The sequence below is a fragment of the Hylobates moloch genome, unplaced genomic scaffold (genome assembly GCF_009828535.3).
Source record: "Hylobates moloch isolate HMO894 unplaced genomic scaffold, HMol_V3 SCAFFOLD_14, whole genome shotgun sequence".
NCBI classification, from domain to species: domain Eukaryota; kingdom Metazoa; phylum Chordata; class Mammalia; order Primates; family Hylobatidae; genus Hylobates; species Hylobates moloch.
The window spans coordinates 60,563,315-60,585,826 of record NW_026652289.1 but is presented as its reverse complement, the minus strand read 5'-3'; the positions used below and the strand labels follow the sequence as shown (position 1 = coordinate 60,585,826).

Here is a 22,512-nt window from a genome sequence, read left to right as displayed (position 1 = left end):
AAATAGCCTCATTATTTTAGTTATATCTTCTCTTTCTAAACCTATATATATCCAAAACTTACTGTAGTCATATATTCTAAAATGTATCTGAAATTTTGCCTAGAGAGTAATATGAATTTTTGGAATTGAGAAATTATTTTTAGCACTTTAAAAAAATATAGCCAAAGATTTAAATTAGGCTAAGTCTACTGGACTAAAATCTTGATAGAGATATATCCTCTAAGAAGCAAAGAAGTTAGTTACTTGCATTGCCTGACAGAGGGAAATGTTAGCTGGTTTTCTACATTCTGGGCCTTATTTTGGCATTGCCAGATTGATGCTTCACAATTAAGACAACTTTTTCTGTTAGTGACTGCTCCTTGGTGATAGATTCTTTAAGAAAAAGCCATCCCAGAACACATAAAGCAGAAAGCAAATCTAGCCTTTAAAAGATACTGTTAATATTGAGATAGAATTCTAGATCAACAGTGCTCTTTTCTATTTCTTTCTCTTAATGATACGTTTGGTATCAACTTTTTAACCTGACATATTGCAATTTGGTTGGAAGTTGTAAAGGAAGTGTTTCTTGCAAGTATAATCAAACTCAGTTTAAGCAACAGATTGAAACAGCCAACTTCAGCTGCTTATTCAGCGCAGGCCTTAAGTGCCCCAGAAGCCGGTAGTTTCTTAATAATAACTCTTAGTGATCATTTTCTTCTAGAAAATTACCCTGGAAAAGTAGTATAAATAATTTAATCTGGTATTTCTTAAATTTTTGTATTCCTTTACTCATTCAACAAATAAATAGTATTCAGTGCTTCTTTGTGCCAAACACTGAGGACTCGTTAGTGAGCAAAAGGGATATTAACCACTGTTGTAAAAAAAAAGTATCTAACATGTACTAAAAGCCAATGGATGTGGTGATGCATGCCTGTAGTCCTGCCTATGCAGAAGGGTGAGGCAGGAGGATCACTTTGAGCCCAGGAGTTTGAGTTTGTGCTATAATGGTGCCACTGTACTCCAGCCTGGGCAACAGAGCAAGACCCTGTCTCTTAAAAAACAAACAAACAAAAAGTCTAATGGAACTATTGTTGCTCATAACGGCATACTTTAGAAACCCCTGCTCTAGTCTGACTGTGCTTACCTACCTGCTTGCATGAGTTTTTCTTTCTGCCCATCTGTCTTCCCTTCCCTTCCTTCCTTTCTTAATTCTCTTCTGTTTTTTACAACTCTTTTCCTTCTTTGAGTTAGTGAGAATAAGCAAATTTTGAACTCATCTAAGAGTAGGAGAAAAACAGTATGTGATATTTATTGTATAAAACTTGCATGGTGGAGTTAAACAGGAGATGATAAAATTCTTAATTTACTTTATAAACCAAATGTCATCTCACCTGTGCAGCTCTCAAGGTAGGTATGTTTGTTACTTCTTCCAGAAACCATGTCTCTTTAAATGGGTTTATATCATTCTATTTTAAATAAAATTCGTATGTTTTTATACAAGTGTGCTTTTTAGATGCAAACGTTTATATGATTAGATAAATTTTCCTTAGTCTTTCTTTGATTATGTATTGTCTGAATTTGAATCCTGATCTGTTATTCTGGAATTAGCCATTTTTGTTTCTATTTCTGTTTATGTTACAATTAGTGTATTTCTTATTTTTCAATGCTTTAATTGCCTTGTTATCTAAACTCTAGAATATATACCAGTTAATTAAAGACGTGTGAGTGTGTTTTTTTTCTTTTGTCTTTACTGGCAAATTTAAAGGTAATTGAAAGTATAATTCTTGTCTTCTTTAGCATCAGACAACAGTCAGCGCTTTCGAGAAACCTGTTTTGCATTTGCCTTGACACCACAACAAGTGCAGCAAATCAGTAGTTCCATGTAAGTTGTCGTCAAATGTAACTTGAAGTTTGAGCTTTGAATCCAGTAGTCTATAGTAAATGATTTTTAAAAACAGTGATTGGTGAGGTAGTATTTGTGTGATGCAAATATTAGTAATGAAAATATAGTGTGTTAGTTACTCTAAGAACAGTTATATTTATGATAATTTGAAAAACTTTTCTGGAGTAACAATGTCTTTGAATGAACTTTCATGCAAATACTTTAAAAGTAATTGTAATTCCTATTCTGTCTCTTCTAGGGATATTTCTGGGACCAAATGTGACTTCACAGTACAGGTCCAGTTAAGGTACAGTGCTGACTATAGGATATATTCAAAGTTTAAAAGATAATATTCCTTATCAGGAAGGGGAAATGGAAAAAAATTTTTAAGGAATAAGAGGAAATCTACCTGATTTTTCAGTAAGTGTATTGAAAGTATTAGGTTTAGATATTTGGGTGAGGGAAAACATTCTCCTGTTATGAGATATTCTAATTTTCATCCAATTTAGATTTTTCCCCTGCCCGCCCACCCTCCAGTTTAGATATCAATATAACAAGTCATATTCTATATATCTAACCATATTTGATTGCTCTCAGTTGGTTGAGAAGCTCCAGCTAATGATATCTTACAATATCATATCAAGTTTTATGAAAGCATGGGCCTTATCTCCATAAGAGGCAAAGTACTGTGGGTAAGGAATTAGTACTTAAGTCTACAGTATCTCATGGACTAACAAACACCAAAATATTTGTTTTGTTCTGTATTTTAAATAATTAATTTAAATATGCTCTAATTTAGGATCCATTTGAGACATCTCTTAAAATTTTTCAAAGACTAATGGGAAATTTTCCAACATGGATTCACAACCCCTTATTGAGTTTCTTTTCTTAGCCCATTCATTTATCTTAGAATATCTAAGAAATATTTTGTATTATTTCTCTCCCTTATATAAACCATCATATTATGCTTTTATTATTCAACTTACCAACCTAAATGTCCACACTGTTGGAATAGGGATGGAAGAGAAAATATAAGACAGTTGTTTTCCTCAGTAAGCTGTTTTCCCTATAATTGTCAGGAGGATAAATCAAACAGCCTTGTCTCAATAATCAGATACTAAGTTGTATGTACAAGTTACAAATACACTAGGAGGCTAAAAAAGGGATTAATCTAAAACGCCTGTTCAGCACTTCATTGAACTGTTTGAAAACCTCTCATCTAAGCTTTGAAATAATAAGGTAAAAACAGTGAGAAAGCAGAGTTGAAGTCGAAAGTTGAGTTGAAGATTCTCAAGAGGATATGACTATACTTAATAGCTTTTATACCGTAAAACAGTATGACAGGACCTTACCGCAGTATACTAGTGATAATCTAAGTTTCAGTTTTGGAAGGCACTGCCAAAGATGATTCTGTATAAAAGGTATATTTTGTGTTGGCCAGATTGTGATAATGACTGAAGAAATTAAAGGACGAAAATAAGATGTCTCCATAGTTAATTATGTATTGCTGTAGTCTTCTTTACTTCCTGCCCCAACAGTTTACATTTTGCTTGTGCTGATACTTGACATTATCCTTTAAATCAGTGATTTTCAAACTTGTTGCATGGAGCCACCCTTAGGGGCTCATACTCTTCTGCCATCCTCCACTTCTCCCTCCCCTTCTCTCCTAAACACATACACAGTCTGAACCAAAGTGGGGCTTCTTTTATATCTTTTATCTGTTTTGCGTGTTTGACTCTGGGTTAGTTTTTGCTTGAAGACAGGGTCTCAAGACTAAAATACAGTTTAAAAACCATAGCTTTAGAATAAAAGATCTAGTTACTAAGTATTTTGTATTAATATACATACATTCTTTAAAGCAGCAACAGGTGTGGTCTACATTTTGAAGTAAGGTTGTCTAGATAGATCAGCTATAATTCAGAGATTCCAAGGGAATCTTGATGACTGCTATTTTAATTGAAATTTATCTCCAGGACTTGGAAAAGAAAAAATAAAGAACGATGTTGTGTTATATTTGGTAATTGTTAGGTGATTCTTTGTGTTTTAATAAAATAGTTCATCTCTCTCCCCACCCCACGTTGCTAAGTCTGCAACCATAGTGTGTTATTTAAGTTAGGAGTGTATGCCTATCTGCTATCCTAATTATAAATGTTTATCTAAAGCATAAAAATAATTAGTTGAGAATTAGGATCCAAGTTTTCTTTATTAGACACCTAGTCTGTTTTCATTTATGTTGCGCCTCCCTGCTCCACTCCCTCCTCTCTGCGCCATGAACCACTTCACAGAAGCTTTCTGCTATTCCTTTTTTTTCTTTTTTCTCTTCAGTTCATGAGGGTGATTTAGATTAGTTGAATAGACACTGACTTGTCATTTAAATTACTCTTTTCTTATAGGAAAGGGTTCAGGCAGCCAGGGTCCATGTTTTAAATTGATCACTGTGTTTGAATAATTATTTAAAAACTGTGACATCCTTTTAACTGTTGCAGCATAAAGAATTAGCCTGTAATGGAAGGTTCTGCTGGGGTTAGGAGTGGTCCTGTGAGCTTTGACATCTGTTTGCAAAGTATATTTCTAGAAAATCTTTGTAGATCAGTAAATCTTAACTTTTTTATGGATCCCTGATCCCTTTGAGAATTTGATAGAAGCTGTGAATGGTTTCCCTATAAAAATGAACATGTATAATATGTGCTCAAAATAGTTTACATATAAAATTGTTTTATATTGTGCATTATCCCCATACTCAGATTTCATGGCCAGCAGGTTAAGACCCCATACCACAGGTGTTGAGAGGAGTTGTTTGCACATGAGGAATATTTCACAGATTTCAGAGATAGGGTTCTCCCTACTATGTAGCTCAGGGGTGTTATGAGCATTCTATAACAGTGCAATGAGCCTTAGGTGTATACTGAGAATAGGTACTAATAAAGAATAAATACCTTAAATAGCAAAATAATAATAAGAGTGAATAGACTGAGAATTTACAAATTATGTATCCTTGATTTTTCCAAAAGACTGCATTTAATTTAGAAATATTTTTATGTTTCTAAAATAGTATTCTAAATTTATGTGGTTTATAGCACAAATAATATTCAATATCTTCAGTTCTCAAAAAGTAAGGAGTACTTTGGCTTTTTGATCCTGGGGATGGCCTTAAAAGCATTCTCGGTATTTTCTGCTAAGAACCAGAAAAGTGTTTCACAGGCAAATAAATTTGGAAAATACTGCATACAGGTGCTAGGTCTTCCTCTTAGAGATTTATAATGCTTATTAGCCTGTTAAAAGCTCTGAAAAGTTCTGTATTAAGGAAGCTTAATTTAATTGTTTTGATTCAGAATTTCTTAATTTTATTTGACTAATGTGCCTTTTTTTCTTTTAACACCTGTTAATCGCTGAAGAAGCTAGTGCTTCTCAGAACATGCTTAACCAAATAATTGGCAATATCACGAAGACAACTACACTGTGATAGTCATGATTGCCACAACTCTACATTGACAGAATTATTTATTTTAAGCCTATTTACATATACTTATTAATTGGGTGAAAAGTCCAGTTCTTATAGTTTTCTCTTTTGGTTGTTTCTAAATTTGCCATCTTTTAAATTTATCTATTGAACAATAATACTAATGATGTCATCCTTTAATAAAGGAAATTAAACTTGTCCTTTATTGTTTAGGTTTTGTTTATCAGAAACCAGTTGTCCACAAGAAGATCACTTCCCACCCAATCTTTGTGTGAAAGTGAATACAAAACCTTGCAGCCTTCCAGTAAGTCCTAAAAGCTATTTTTTAAAATTCACTGCCAACATAACTATCAAATAAGTCATCACAGCTGTTGTTAAATCATAGTTTTTCCTTAAGAAAACATTTTTATTTTGGATATATATTCATTGGGTGAAACACTTGTACCAACTATGTACAGTTAGCAGCAGTGGCATTAGCTTTGGGGACATAGGATTTGGAGTTGGGTGTGGTAGCTTTAGTGTTGTACTGGATTTTGGGGAGAAGTTTTTTCAACAAAATCTCAGCTGCGTTCATGTGAGTCTATAAGCCTGTGGTAGAATGGAGATTTGAAGAATGCTATGTCTTAAACAGGACATAAGGGTGAGGACTGTTTTTGGTGCCCTTGAGATACTCCTCATATACCTGTCTAAGCTTGTTATGAATTCATCCTGATTTTTAAATTTAAGAGATTTTGAATTTTCACCGCTAATAGTTTTCTCAGGTTTACTATAAGGAGAGTATAAGGTTGTTTGGAAAAATAATGACACAAGAAACTTGTAAATGTTTGCTTCTGTACTTTTTAATGAAAACATTCATATTTTCTAGTATGCAGTTTGTAGGGGTTTTTTTCTTAAGGAATGGAAGTCAAAATGATTGTGGAAATAATAAGTATAAATAAATTATATTTCATTTTTAGGGTTACCTTCCACCTACAAAAAATGGCGTGGAACCAAAGCGACCCAGCCGACCAATTAATATCACCTCACTTGTCCGACTGTCCACAACAGTACCAAACACGATTGTTGTTTCTTGGACTGCAGAAATTGGAAGAGTAAGTGAATTTTTGTTTCCACCAGATTTTTGTATTGTAAGGAGGGGTTAATCACCATGCCTACCTGAATTTATATGTAAATTATGTAAAATGAGCTGCAAAAGGATTTATTTTTGTCTCACAATGAATTTTCAACATGTTTCCATTTGAAAAATGGGATTATGAAGTATCCATTGTTTTATAACCTGGCCCTTTTACTCCACAATTGATCATAAATGTCCTCCTGTATCATCACATGTTCTTCTGCATTATTTTAAGTGATGATATCATATTCCAATATGAGTGTGCCATAAATTTGCCTGTTCCCTACTATTGAGCTTGTTACTTGATTTATTGATTGATTCATTGGTATGTCAAAGAACATTTTGAAGACCATCTTAGTAGCTATAACTTTGCCTGCATATATGATAATTTCCTTAGGGTAAATTCTCAGAAGTGGGATTGCTAAGTCAAAGAGCATACAGAATTTTAAGAAATTTTGTGTACATTGACAGATTACCTTCTCCAAAGATGTTGTACAAATTTATTCTCTGACTTTCAGTGTTTATTTGTGTGCTCGTTAACACTATTATCTTCTTTGAAATTTTTACCAATTCTGTTAGGTAAATAATGCCACCACTGTGTTTTAATTAGTACTTTTTTCGTTGTTATTGAGATTGAATATGTTTTATATTTGTGATTATTTACATTTTAAAACTGTATCCGTGTCTATTTCTCTATTGCTGTTTTTGTTATTGATTATGAGATCTTCATATAGTAAAACTTAACTCTCCGTTTCATGTTACAAATATTTGTTTCCAGTTTGTTGGCCTTTTATTTTTATGTTATTTAATATGCAGAATATTATTAATATTATTTAATATTGGCTACACAAAGTTTTTGTGTAGCCAAAACTTAACCAGTTATTTCCTTTATATAGTCTTTTCTCGTCTCCATCATGCTTTGCCTATCTGCCCTTCCCAAGCTATGGAATTATTTGTTTATTTTCTTCTAGACTTCTAAGGTTTCATATTTTACCTTTAAATATTTAGTTCGTATTAAATATATGTGTGATGTGAGGTAAAAATTGCTTTCTTTCACTTTTTAAATAGCTGGTTCTAACACTGTTAACTAAATAAATGTTGATTCTGAAGCCACCATTGTTACATATTTAATTTTTACATATCCTGAGTGTGTTTCTGATCTTTTTCTATGTTGTTTCTTAGTCTAGCATTCTTTTTTGGGACAATTTTCATGATATGAACTCATATGTATCCACCAGTTCATTTGAAATTTATTGAATGCTTACCATGTGCCATCTACTATACTCAAAACTGGCAGTACCATAGGGAGGGAAAAAAGTTCATTTTCATGAGGCCTGTGATGTAGGGGCCTGGTGGACACACACAAAGAATGTGAACTTACTTATAAGTACTATAAAAGAGAGGCACATAGTGATTTTACAGTGTATCGAAGGGCACTTTGAACGAGAGAGAGCAGTCAGGGAGGGCTTCCCTGAGGAAGTAGTGACTGAGCCAAGAGCTGAGAAAAGAGTAGGAATTAGGTGAAAGGTTCAGAGGAAACTACCCACACAACATCCCAGTGGTAGGAGTGAGCCTGGTTTTTACAAGAAGCTGAGAGGGATTCACTGACTAGAGTGCAGAGAATGGGGAAGAGTGGTATATGAGATGTGGCTAGAGGGGTAAGATAGGACTAAACCATTCAGGGCATTGTAGGTAATGTTAAAGTTAAGGATTTTCTTCTTCTTTTTCTTTTTTTGAGACAGAGTCTCACTCTTGCCCAGGCTGGAGTACAGTGGTGCGATCTCGGCTCATTGCAACCTCCATTCCCTGGGTTCAAGCGATTCTCCTGCCACAGCCTCCCAAATAGCTGGGATTACAGGCGCCTGCCACTGCACCCGGCTAATTTTTGTATTTTTAGTAGAGACGGGGTTTCACCATCTTGGCCAGGCTGGTCTTGGACTCCTGACATTGTGATCCACCTGCCGTGGCATCCCAAAGTGCTGGGATTACAGGCGTGAGCCACTGTGCCTGGCCAGGATTTTCTCTTTTTAAGCAGGAAGTTTATAGTTCTGTATTTCTTTTTAGAAAAGGTCACTCTTTGGAGTGGTAAATAGTTTAAATGGAGGCCAGAATCGTGCAGAAGGACATCTCTTAGGAGCCAGCTCTTGCGGAAGTATTAATGAAATAGTATCTTTGTCTAGAGTGGTGGCAGTAGAAATGGAGGTAAGTAGGGGCATCTGCAGGATTAAGTGATGAATTGAAAGTCGAGGGCTAAGATGTGACTGATGAGTCCTTGTTTTCTGGGTGGGTAGCTAGGCGAATGATACTGCTGCTGAGATAGAGGAAACACTGGAAAAGGACTGAATGTGGGTGTGTTTTGTTTTGTTTGTTTTGTTTTACTTTGAAGAATGGGCATTGGAGGACAAGATGGAGAAAATTATGAATTTACTTTTGAAACTTTTGAGTTTGAAATGCCTGTGAGACATCCTGAATAGGCAGTGGGGCAGATAGGCTTAAAGGATACACTTGGGCTAGAGGGAAAAAATGTGTGAGTCATCTGCATATTGGTGGTTATTGGAACCACACCGGCAGGGCTGACATTGATTCTCCTGTATTACTTTTTTTTTTTTAACATTCATTCTTCCAGATAAAGTAGAATTACTTTATCACATTTCTTTTCCTCCCTCCTGTACCCCACTTGCACATCTTTCTGAGAATTTGGATGAGATTTCTTTAAAGTTATAGATTAAGTTAGGGAGAATTTATTTACAATATTTAATATAACCATTCTAGGAACTGTATTTTCAAATATTCTTTTATGTTCCTCAGCAATTTAATAGGTTTCCTACAATTCCTGCATATTTTTTGCTAATTCCTATGTTGGTTGTTATTATTACTGCTATTATAAAAAGAGATCTTTTTTCCTGTTATATTTTCAAAGAATTTATTTATTGTTGGTTTACTTAAAAACTAGTTATTTTTCTGATGGGGTTATAAAGACACATGCACACGTATGTTTATTGCGGCACTATTCACAATAGCAAAGAGTTGGAACCAACCCAAATGTCCAACAACGATAGACTGGATTAAGAAAATGTGGCACATATATACCATGGAATACTATGCAGCCATAAAAAATGATGAGTTCGTGTCCTTTGTAGGGACATGGATGAAACTGGAAAACATCATTCTCAGTAAACTATCGCAAGGACAAAAAACCAAACACCGCATGTTCTCACTCATAGGTGGGAATTGAACAATGAGAACTCATGGACACAGGAAGGGGAGCATCACACTCCAGGGACTGTTGTGGGGTGGGGGGAGGGGGGAGGGACAGCATTAGGAGATACACCTAATGCTAAATGACGAGTTAATGGGTGCAGGAAATCAACATGGCACATGGATACATATGTAACAAACCTGCACATTGTGCACATGTACCCTAAAACCCTAAAGTATAATAAAAAAAAAAAAATAGTTCAAAAGAGAAAAAAAAAAAAACTAGTTATTTTTAATATTTATTTCATAGCTAAATTCATATATCAGTTCTATTAGCTTTTTAGATGATTTATTGGTATTTCTACATTGACAGTTTTGAGTTTGAGGTATGTCATATAAATTATGTTACCCTAATACTTTTGTCATTTATTTCTTGTTCGACTACCTAGAACTTTGTAAACAGCGTTAAACAATGCAGGCAGTAGTGGACATATTTGATTTGCTCCTTATGTTAATGAGAATACTGCTACTGTTACAACATTATTATGTTGCTATTAATTTTGATAGAACTTTATTATATCAATGATGTATTTCTATATTTCTCTTTTACTGGATATTTTTGTTAGAAATGAATTTTGAATTATATCAAAATTCTTTTTGACATCTCTCAGGGTTATATTTTTTTCCTTTAACTCATATGTCACCATTAGGTTTTTAAAATCCTTTTAAATATTTTATTTCTAGTGTACCTTGGAGTTCCCTTTTTCCTCCTTTTTGAGGAAAGTTTCGAAAATGTTTTGTTTTTGTGTATGAAAAGAACAGCTCACCAAGGAAGAAGGGGAGTGTTTTTGGTGAAATAGGAAAGAAGTCTGAAACTGTAGGAGAGGAGGGGAATATGGCTGCTCATAAAAAGCACTAGAGGAGAGGGGGAAATACTCTTCCATAGGAAGGTTTCCAAACTACAAAGATTTGAAGACATTTTTCTGGGGAAGTAAAACACTAAATCAGCATTATTTTGAAAGCCCAGAAAATAACTTAATAGATTGTTTTTAAATTACTGTTTTAATTCAGCTTGTGAATATATTCTGAATAGTTCATGTAGAATATCTTACTATTTTGCAGATACTTTTGTATAATCAGTTGCCAGTGAGAAATGTTGCAACTATGTCTTTTCAAATGAAATAAATAGGAGAGCTAGTATAGCTCTCTTCTGAAAGAAATAAGTGAGTTATATTGTAATTTCTTCCTCTACCTCAGGGTAATCACTGCTTTTAGCATTTATTAAACTCTCATTATTTGTAGAGAAATTATTTAGATGTAGGTTGAGTATCCCTAATCTGAAAATCTGAAACCCAAGGTGCTCTAAAATTCAAAACAGGATGCTCAAAGGAGATATTTGTTTGAGCATTTCAGACTTCAGATTTTCAGATTTGGGATGCTGAACTGGTAAGTATAATGCAGATATTACAAAATCTGGCAGAAAAAAAAATTCAGAGTCCAAAATACTTATAGTCCCAAGCATTTCGGATCAGGGATACTCAACTTGTACTAGTGTAAGGGGCACATAATGAACAGAGTATATTTCAATTATAGAGAAAGTATCTCATGAACTTGACAAATAATTTTTAAGACTTTTGAAAAAGCAATAGACAAAAACATCAGTATAATATAATGTATATCAGTAGTTGGAATTAGTATTTGAAGGATTAGCAGGAACAATAAAATACTGTCTACCTAGAAAAGAATCTCTGTCACTGTTAAGCTTTGGTGGTTTTTTTTTTTTTTTTTTTTTTTTTACTGCTGAGCCTCTTTCATATGATGTAAAAATTTCATTTTATATTACCAGTACAAGTGGCATTTGTTAGTACCACATTCTTTTTGCTGCTTTTACTTTATTTTTTCTATTTGGTTACATGTTTCAACTAGAGTGAGCATACCTTTTCACTGAACTTGCTGCAGTTTCTGCTCGATCTCTTCTTAAATATTTATATAAAGCCTTAGGGTAATTCCAAGTTCTGAAGATTCAAGTTGTCAATACATAGTTTCACATTGTTAATTAGCATTTCTCCAGTTTCTATCATACTTGAAGCATTAAGCAAGTAAATAATAATGGTGAATAAGATTTTTTTCTAAAAGAAGCTTTTCAGTTGGGCTCGGTGACTCATGCCTGTAATCCCAGCACTTTGGGAGGCTGAGGCAGGTGGATTGAGGTCAGGAGTTCGAGACCAGCCTAGCCAACATGGTGAAACCCTATCTCTATTAAAAAAAAAAAAACACAAAAATTAGCTAGATATGGTGGTGCACACTTGTAGTCCCAGCTACTTGGGAGGCTGAGGCAGGAGAATCACTCAAACCTGGGAGGTGGAGGTTGCAGGGAGCCTGGAGTGCAGTGGTGCCATCTCGGCTCACTGCAAGCTCTGCCTCCCAGGTTCACGCCATTCTCCTGCCCCAGGCTCCCAAGTAGCTGGGACTACAGGTGCGTGCCACCACACCCGGCTAGTTTTTTGTATTTTTAGTAGAGACGGGGTTTTACCACGTTAGCCAGGATGGTCCCGATCTCCTGACCTCGTGACCCGCCTGCCTCAGCCTCCCAAAGGGCTGGGATTACAGGCGTGAGCCACTGCTCCCGGCTGGGAAAGTTTTAATGTTACTTGTTCCTCATTAATGTGAAATTTATTAATGAAGGTAAATTAGCTTTTTTGACACTTCTTTTTCCTCCCTCTCAGAAAATGTGTAGCACGTAAACACAGATAGCTTTCCGAACTTTAAATAAAAATATGACCTTCCAGAGAGTATTGTAATATATTTTCTGTCAAAAGACGGGAGTGTATTAAGTTCCTTGTCTTAATATTCCCACCCTTTCCCTTTGGTTTCTACTGTCTGCTCTGTCATCAAGCAGTTGCCTAATCATGAGCAGATTGCACAATCTTTTTGTGCCTCAGTTTCATCAGCCCTTCACTTAGAAAAATACCTATCCTACCTATGTCTTAATAGGCCTTCTGCAAAGTTTAAATGAAGTAGGCAGTGTATGTTAAGAATGCTTTGAAAAATGTGTGTAGCTATAAAATACAAGATGGCAGCAGTTATTTTCCTTTTACTTCTTTTCAAGTCTCTTGATCTTCCTCTTGATCCCAGCACCAAATAGAAAGTGATCCTTCTCATTTAGATCTCCTTCCTACCCTTCGTGAACCCCAGCCATCTTTTCTTTCTTTTATCTAACCATGTACCCTTCACTCAGTCTTAGCTTGTTGGTTAACTGTTTTTTGTTTTTTTTTTCATCCCCTTCTCCCTCTGTCATCTCTGGGTAGTCTGTCTGCTGGTAATGGATATTCATCTGTTCATTTGCCAAACCAGCAGCTTCTCTTTGAAAACCTTCTTTAATATTCCCTCTGCTTGCTGTGATAATGGCCCAAGTATAATCTTTTCAAGAGCTAATTGAAGGCATAGAGAAAGGTTAAAAGGTATAAATTAGGAAGCCCATCTCATTTGTAATTAAAAAAAAAAAAATAGATACTATTTTAGATATATCTATTACCTACTTTCATGTAAGTGCCTTAAATTCATTAGTTTCAAGTATAGGTAATACTAAATCCAGGACAGACTTGGGTTTAAATTCTAGGTTTGTTACTTGAAAATTGCAAAATTAGGGCAAGTTCTTTTACTTCTCTGTACTTTAGTATCCTCATCCATAAAAACAGGTTTTTGGTCAGGATTAAATGAATTACTGTTCATGAAAACACCTAAGACAGTACTTGACACACAGTAGGTGTTTTAAGAAGTTAGTTTTCTTTCCCTATCATGGTGAGAGTAAAATATGTGTACTATTTACTTACATATGTTGTTTGCTTTCTACATCTTTTTTTTCCAGAACTATTCCATGGCAGTGTATCTTGTAAAACAGTTGTCCTCAACAGTTCTTCTTCAGAGGTTACGAGCAAAGGGAATAAGGAATCCGGATCATTCTAGAGCTTTAAGTACGTATGATAAACTTATTTCACTTATTCAGCTAACTATTTTGTTAAAGGTTAGAGTAGTATTTTCTCAACTCAAGAAATTTTAGAATTTGTTTATTCACTGGAGCCTGTTGTAGAGGATTAAAAACACTGAGAACCTTCTGAACTTGTAAAACAAGACCTTAGAGTAGTTCTAATATCTTTGTCATGAGCTATATTTTATAAACTATATTTTACTAATCTTAAAATTAACTTTGTGAAGTCAGTGCATGAACATGGAAGAATATTCTTCTACAATTTCATAAAATCAATGTTTAAGGAATTCTGGGAAGTGGGAAGGGCATCTTGGCATAAATTTCAAGAAAGTTATTTTAGATTGGAGGTTTATCCAGGAAAAATGTACAGAATTATATCATGGCCTCACCCCTGCATTTACAAAGTGAAGAGAGCCAGTGGGGTGGTAGAAATAATAATGACATGGGTTCTGCCTTTAATCAGTTATATGACTATGGACAAGTAATGCTGTTCCTGAGTTTCATCTTCATCATCTGTAACAAGAGGTTTATGCCATGTGATTTCTAATGCTTCTGTAAAGTCTGGGTTCATACATGTGAATTACTGGATGGTTTGTTTTGATATGTTGAATTTGAGATTCAAGGTCTTCAAATGGGGTTGTGCTGACCTCTGTTTTTAAGGGTTAAGGTCAGAGGGTTTGGCCTTTCCAAAGAGGTGAACTAAGTTCTTCGTTTATTCTTTTATTTGTGAGAGGTGGAGGCTGAGTGGATTTAGGAGTGAGGGTTGGGGACTTAGAAACAAAACTTTTATAGGCAGGTGTTAGATAGCTGTCCTTTAAGGACTTGTGATGTGAACTGATTAATGAAGCCCATTATCAGATTTGTACTTAGGAACACTCTGGTGGAAAGAACTAAGATAATAGCAGCTTTCCTTTTGTAGCATAGCTATTACCCCTTTCTGTAACTTATTTCTGTGGCAGAGTAAAAGATCCCACTACCCCTGAATATCAATATACCCTTAATAGTTCATTGAAGAATTTTTCTGTATTAAAATGGTCCTTTAAAAATGCAGCTAATCCTGAATCAGTGGGAGCACACTTTGGGCTAATGCCTCTGTAGGCATGCATTGACAGATGATGTAGACCTAAAAGGACAGCACTGATTTGGGATCTGCGGGAGTGGTGGCACCATTTGGCAGGGACGGGAAGATGGTGGGGATCCTGAAAGAAAAGACAGACATCTGCCTTGAAGGAGAGTATAAGATAACTTCTCTTCTATCACAATCTTGCTGAAGTTATTGCTGGTCATTCTACTGAGAATCTTCATATTTGCCTCACAATACTAGAATCTCAGCCAATCAGAAAGCAAAGAATTATGTGAGCCTGTATGGAAGAGGGAATACCAAGAAATAAGGCAGTTAAAGTTATTTTATTTAATAGTAACAGCAACAACAACGATAGGGCCAACTGTCTTTGCTCAAGCTGTTAACTTGTCTCCGCTTGTAGCTATAGCACCACCTGGAGGGAGAGTGGGAATGTGAGTCTGGAATTGAATTATTTTATTTTCTCTGAGAAACCACTATTAGCTACCATTAAGCAGCAAAAATTGTTTAATTCAAAAGCTGCTTCTACTCTGATATACTGATGGAGAATAATTGTACACTGGATGAGATTTTTGTGGAAATTGATACCTTACCTTACTTATTGGCCAGGGAAGTCAATGGAATATTAATTTAGATCCCACCAGTAAGAAATTTGTTGTAATTACTAAAAAACAGGTTATCTACCTTTACCTGTATGCTGCCTGTAAAAAAAATAAAATAAAATAAAAATAAAAAATAAAATTTTCCCAACAAATTATATAATTAAAATTCTGTTTACAGTAACTTGACAAAAGGAAATGTCAGGTATTTTAAAAGAGTCAAATTACTTAACAAATATGTTCTTTGTAAGTCATTTTTAATAAAATAAGTACTTCTAGCAAAGTTGTCAAGCCCAACACTCTTATGTTCTTGAAAGAATAAAGTTGGTATTATTTAGACTTTTCACAGAGAAATCCACTCTCTGATTCATTTGATTTAGTAGGATTTTGTCTTGCAGTTTCTACCTTTGTGTAGAGTTGTCCCCTCACAACTATCAAAAACAGTCTTTTGCCAACTCTTAATCAAGTTTCTTTCTCCTCTTCCTTCTCCCTTCAGCAGTTATTTCAAGCCTTAGCCATAATCTAGTCAAACACTATCCCCCTCTCTCAGCACTCTGCCAATGCATGGAAATTGGGGCTACAAGACATGAATTACCTAAACCACCCATTTCTTCCTTAATCTCAGTGCCACCATAATTATTTTTTAGCTTATCTACATTTGTGCCCAGTCCTCACTTTATTCCCTTCAGTGTCAAGAGGAAATGTCCCTTTCCCTGCTTCAAGTTAATCTTTTATTCATTTATTCTTTTCATTCAAGAAATTGTGTTAAGAGTCTCCTGTGTTCCAGGCACAGGAGAATATAACATTAAACAAGACACATACCATCTCTGCATCCCCCAGAAGTTTGCAGTCTGGTAAGAAAGACAGGCATTAAATAATGGCACAAGTCATTAATGAGTTAAAGTTTTGACATGTGCCTTAAAGAAGATAGACAGGGAACTCTGTAGAGGTACAATAGGGGAACATAGTCCTCTCTGGTATTGTGATACTTAAGGCAAGATTATAAGTATGAGGAGAAGTTAAGCTCCAAGGTGGGAACAGAGTATGCCAGGAGAAAAGGCCAGCGCAGCTGGAATAGAGCCAAGAAAGGCTGGGTGCAGTGGCTCACACTTGTAATCCCAGCACTTTGGGAGGCCGAGACGGGTAGATCACTTGAGGTCAGGAGTTCCAGACCAGCCTGACCAACATGGTGAAACCCCATCTCTACTAAAAAATACAAAAAAATTATCCAGGCATGGTGGCATATGCCTGTAGTCCCAGCTACTCGGGAGGCTGAGGCACGAAAATCGCTTGAACCCGGGAGGCAGAGGTTGCAGTGAGCTGAGATCGCACCACTGCACTCCAGCTTGGGCGACAGAGTGAGACAATGTCTTTAAAAAAAAAAAAAAAAAAAGAGAGCCAAGAAGGAGGGTGACCAGAGAGTTGGACATAGATGATAAGTTGACATAGACGATATGAAGATAGATGATAGAAAACCATTAGAAGATTTTTAAGCAGAGGAGTAAACGACATGAATACATTTAGACAGTCTGATTCTCACTTTGAAGACGAATCAAAGGAAGGCAAGGCTAAGGCAGTGAGGCCAGTTGAGAACCTGTTTGTAATAGTATACATAAGAGATGATAATGTCTTGCACTAAGGTGATAGTGGTAGATTTGAGTTTTGAGAAGCATTGAAATGGCATTGACTGTGTGTGTGGAGTGACGAGTCCAAGGAGGAGTGCTAAGCTTCTTACTCAAGCACCAGGTAACATGGTAATGCCATTTACTGAAACGGAAAACTGTGTTGAAAAGATCAGATTGCAGCGGGGAGATCAGAGTGCACTCTTAGACTTGCGGTGTTTGAGATGGGATGAGACATCCAGGTAGAGATGCTTGGTAGCAGTATTATGAGACCTGGCTCCCTCATATATCTGCTCTTTGTCCTGTGTTTTTAGTTCCTCCCTGTCTGCAGGCTTTTTCTGTCACTCTATGCTGTGAAAACTCTTATATCTTTAAAAAAATAAGAAAACAAGCTCCTCTATGGATAGAGCTCTGTGTTCCTCCCGTTGGTCTCATCCTAATTTTTGTGAGAGTAGTCTACACTTGCTCTTTTTACCTCCTCACTGCGTCTCATTATGGTCTTTAACCCTTTATCATTCCACTGAAATTGCTCTTTCAGATGTCACAAATGATTTGATTGCTAAATTTAAAGTGTATCTTTTCAGTTTTCATCCTGAATACTTCTGCTGCGTTTGATATGAACAACTTTCTCCTTGAAATTCTCTCCTTTCTTCTCTGACCACATCTTCTCAATCACCTGCCTTCAGTGGATTCTGTTAAGGGAAGCATTCTAAATGTTGCCATTCCTTGGAGTTTTATCCTGGGCGCACTTTTCTACACACGCTTATGGTTTAAAATTAACACCCACCCCAAAATACATGTCTTCATCTCAGACCTCTCCCCTGCATTTCACACTTACATAGCTAACTACCTTCACCTGAGTATTTAAATTCAAGTATTTAAAACTGAACTCACCAACTCCTGTCAAACTTACTCCCTAAATATTTCTCAAATGTACCTTCTATCACTGCTGTCATTGCCCTTGTTTAAGCTCTCATATCCTGCTTTTATTTTAAAAACCATTCTTAGATAAAACATCCCTCTCCTTGACTCCTTTTTCTGTCTCCTCTGGTAGCCACCCAAGTGATTTATACAGATCTAAAATCTACCATTCTCATTCCCTTGCATTTCATGGCTTCTTAACACCAAGGGAATAAAAACTCCAACTATGTTAGCATGACACGTAAACTTTCCATCATGTGGCACCTGCTTTTTACTTTCCAGGGTCGCCTGTATTCACTCTTCCTTTTAAACTTTCCATGACGTGGCACCTGCTTATTACTTTCCAGGGTTGCCTGTATTCACTCTTCTTTTCATACTTCACATTGTGTTCCAAAAATATGGAACTCTTTAGTCTTTCTTCAGTGCTTTAGTTTTGTGCTGTATGCCTCAAAACTCCCCTGCTGCCTCCTCTGCCTAATGTCGTTATCCTTTGTTTCACTTTTTTCTAGGAGGCATCCCAGAACCCCCAGAATAGATAGTTGACTTTTGGTTAGCTTCCTGAACATACTCCGTCAGAGCGCATTAGAGATGATCTCACTGAGCATCTTTACCCTGTACTAGATTATGAGTTCTTTGAAGGAGGAATTTAATCTTATTTTTTTCTTGAATTCCTATTGCTCAGCACAGTGCCACATACATAGTAGATCTGCGTATTTTTGAAGTAAACTGATGAAAAGACATCTACAGAAAAAAATCAGGTCTCGGTGCCTGTTTCTTTGCTTATAAAATGAAATATTGATCTTAATATGTTTGATTGTTTTCAGCCTTAAAATTTTAAAAGGCTGAATTAAAATAACCTGATATTAATGAAGGATAGAAATTATCTTGAAATAATAACAACCCTAGAAAAGCACTAATAGAACAATCTGTGATAATGGAAGTGTTCTCTATCTGCACTGTCCCATATGGTAGCCACCAGCAACATGTGACTATTGAGCACCTAAAATGTGGCCAGTTTAACTGATGAGCTGAATTTTTTATTTAAATTTAAATACAGCGTCATGTGAGTAGTAGCTAACTCCTGTAGCTCATGACAACAGGGATTAAGAACAAGATTAATTCTACTCCCAAATCGACTTATTGGGTAAAACAAGATTAATTTTAAATGTGACTAGCTATAGCTTTATTATAGTCATATAATAAAATACTGTTACCACTGCAGATCACTGTAACAATGTGAAAACTTCAACTCCCAGAGAACTTCCCACATGTTGGCTGATTACTGCAGGACAAATATTATATGTCTTATTTTTATTTTTATTCCCTTGCTCACAAGTAATAAGTGCTTTTATTTTACTTTATTTTGTCTTCATACTTTCTTATGATTAAATATAGCATAGTGCTTTTCCCCTCCGTTTTCTCTCTTTCTTTTGAGAAAGTTTATTAAAGTATAATTTATAGGCAATAAAAATTCCTTTGACAGATGTATACAATCATGAACCACTGCCACAATCATATATAGAACATCCTTTACCCCAGAAAGTTTTTCTGTGGCCTTTTGCATTCCATCCCATCCTTTTACCATTGATGTGATTTCTGCTCTGTAGTTTTGTCTTTTCCAGAATGTCAGATAAATGCAATCCTACAATATGTAGCCTTTTGCTTCTGGCTTCTTTCACTTGGTATAATGCTTTTGAAGTTCATCCATGTAGTTTGTTCTTTATTGCTGAGTAGTAGTTCATTTATGTACTATAATTTATCCATTTGATAAATGATGGACATTTATCCATCTGATAAATTGATGGACATTTGGATTATTTCCAGTTTTGCAGCGATATGAATAAAGCTGCTGTAAACATTTACATTTTGCATATGGATACCTCAGTTTTGTAGACATATGTTTTCATTTCTCTTGGGTAAATACCTAGGAGTGGCATTGCTGGGTCATATGATAAGTATATATGGAAAACAGTTTGGCAGTTTCTTTTAAAGTAAATATACCGCTTTTGCATTCCCACTAACAATGTGTGAGATTTCAAGTGGCTCCACATCCCTACCAGCATATGGTATCATCAGGCTGCTTTATTGTAGCCATCGTGATTGGTATTTATTGGTATTTCATTGTGCATTTTTCTGATGTCTAAGGATGTTAAGCATCTTCTCAGGTGCTTATTTGCCATTCTTATAGCTTCTTTGATGAAGTATCTGCCAAATCTTTTGCCCATTTTTTAATGTCATGCTTTTGATATATTATGAAATCTTTGCCTAAATGAAAGTCACAAGCACCCTTTTCTATTTTTCTTCTAGAAATTTTATTGTTTGAGCTCTTGGATCTAGGTCTGTGATTCGTTTTCAGTTAATTTTTGTATATGGTGCAAGGTGAGAGTAGAGATGCATTTTTTCCCCCACATAGATATCGAAATATTCCAACAGCATTTGTTGAAAAGACTGTCTTTCCTTCCATTTCATTACCTTGGCACCTTTATCAAAAACCAATTGACCATAGATGTATAAATCTATTTCCGGACGTTATTCTTTTCCATTGACCTGTATGTCTATCCTTATGCCAAACGAGCCTTAATTACTGTAGCTTGATAGTAAGTCTTGAAATCTGTTAGAATTCTCCAACTTTGTTTTTCTTTTTCAGAATTGTTTTGAATATTGTTAAGTCCAGTATGTGAAACAATACATGGTGACCAGACAGAATTTATTTCTGTAATACGAGGTTGGTTTCAGCATTCAAATGCTGAAATATAATTCACCTTCTCAACAAACTAAAAATGAAAAATCATATGATCATCTCCAGAGATGCAGAAAAAGCACTTGGCCAAATTCAGCATCCATTCATGATAAAACTGTCAGCAAAATCGAGAAGGGAGCTGCCTCAGTGTAATAATGAGTATTTACAAAAAGTCTACACTACAGCTGGTATCATCACTAATGGTCTAAAACTTGAATGCTTCACTCCTAAGATTGAGAACAAGGCAAGGATATCTGCCCCTAGCGTTGCCCTAGAGATCCTAGACAGCACAATAAGACAAGGAAAAGTATTAAAAAAGAAACCAACACACAGGTTAGAAATGAAGAAATAATTATAGTCTTTATTTACAAATGACCTTATGGTCTACTTAGAAAAAGATCCCAAAGAATCTCCAAAAAAGCTACTAGAAATACGACGTGAGTTTAGCAGAGTTAGAGAATGCATGGTCAATATACAAAAACAAATTGTATTTCTGTTAGTAATGAACAATTGGAAATTGAAATTCAAAAAACAAGATTTTACAGTAACATCCAAAAATATGAAACACTTAGGGATACATCACACAAACTATGTGCAAGATTTGTATGCTGAAAACTACAAAGCATCGTTGAGAAAAACTGATAGAAGACCTGAATAAACGCAGAGATATATCTTGCTAAGAGATCGAAAGATTCTATTGTTATATGTCAGTTCTCCAAATTAATCTGTAGAATTAATCCAGTCTAATCAAGATCTCGGTAGGACCTTAAAAAATATCTTTACAAGACTAAATGGACTAGGACTGGGTCTATAATGGCAAAAGAGAAGGCATAGGTTTTTGTTTTTTTTTTTAATAGAAATTGGCAAACATTCTAAAATAATTTCAGAAAATTCTCGCACCTCTGAAAGTGAATATACAAATCATGTTTTATTTTAAGTAACAATAGCTAATATTTATTGAGAATAATATTAGGTTATTTTAAAACTTTTTTTTATTGCCAGCACGGTGGCTATGTCTGTAATGCCAACACTTTGGGAGGCCAAAGTGGGCAGATCACCTGAGGTTGGGAGTTTGAGACCAGCCTGGCCAATATGGTGAAACCCTGTCTCTGCTAAATACAAAAATTAGCTGAGCCATGGTGGTGCACACCTCTAATCCCAGCTACTTGGGAGACTGAGGCAGGAGAATCACTTGAACCTGGGATGCAGAGGCTGCAATGAACCAAGATCTCACCACTGCACTCCAGCCTGGGCGACAGAGTGAGAGTCTGTCTCAAAAAAAAAAAAAAAAAAAAATTTTTTTTTCTTCTTGTTGTTGAGACAGGATCTCACTCTGCCACCCAGGCTGGAGTGCAATGGCAGCAATTTCAGCTCACTGCAACCTCTGCCTCCCAGGCTCAAGTGTATTTTGAAACTTTTTATGTGTATTAACTCAATCCTTAAAACAGTTCTGTGAGGTACTATTATTGTTCCCATTTACCAGATGATGTAACAGGCATAGAGAGGTTAAGTGACTTAACTGAGACTAAATTCTAAGCTAGGCTATCTCTAGGTCCTATGCTCTTAACCACTACTTTATGTTGCCTCTCTTATTTCAGTTTATTTTCTGAGCACTAAACACTGAGCTTTGTTTTGTATAAGGTTGATACTATGATCTATAGTATTGCTTCATTTAAGTGGAAATTTAAATGTGCAAAGTTCAAAGTCAGTTACTATACCCATTGCTTGCTATGTCTATAAAGGGTGCTGGTGGGATGGTTGGTGAAGGCATGTAGAGTGGTTATTAGTCAGGGTTCTCTAGAGAGACTCTAGGAGGGGAAGGAGAGGGAGAGGGGAAAAGGAGAGAGAGAGAGATGAGAGAGAGTGAGTTGAGAGGAGATGTATTAGGGGAATTGGCTCACATGACTATGAAGGCTGAGAATGCCCAC

General features: G+C 35.7%; 1 protein-coding gene across 5 annotated transcripts in view; it reads left to right on the top strand.

Annotated features, from left to right (window-relative positions):
* PIAS1 (protein inhibitor of activated STAT 1) overlaps positions 1–22,512 on the top strand; it is a 228,363-nt gene that overhangs the window by 176,488 nt on the left and 29,363 nt on the right. For all 5 annotated transcript variants that reach the window (XM_058427857.1, XM_032175708.2, XM_058427859.1 and 2 more), the window contains exons 3-7: positions 1,777–1,861; positions 2,121–2,168; positions 5,535–5,625; positions 6,278–6,412; positions 13,502–13,607. In XM_058427857.1, the coding sequence (XP_058283840.1) occupies positions 1,777–1,861; positions 2,121–2,168; positions 5,535–5,625; positions 6,278–6,412; positions 13,502–13,607 (465 nt within the window). The remainder of the gene's footprint in view (positions 1–1,776; positions 1,862–2,120; positions 2,169–5,534; positions 5,626–6,277; positions 6,413–13,501; positions 13,608–22,512) is intronic.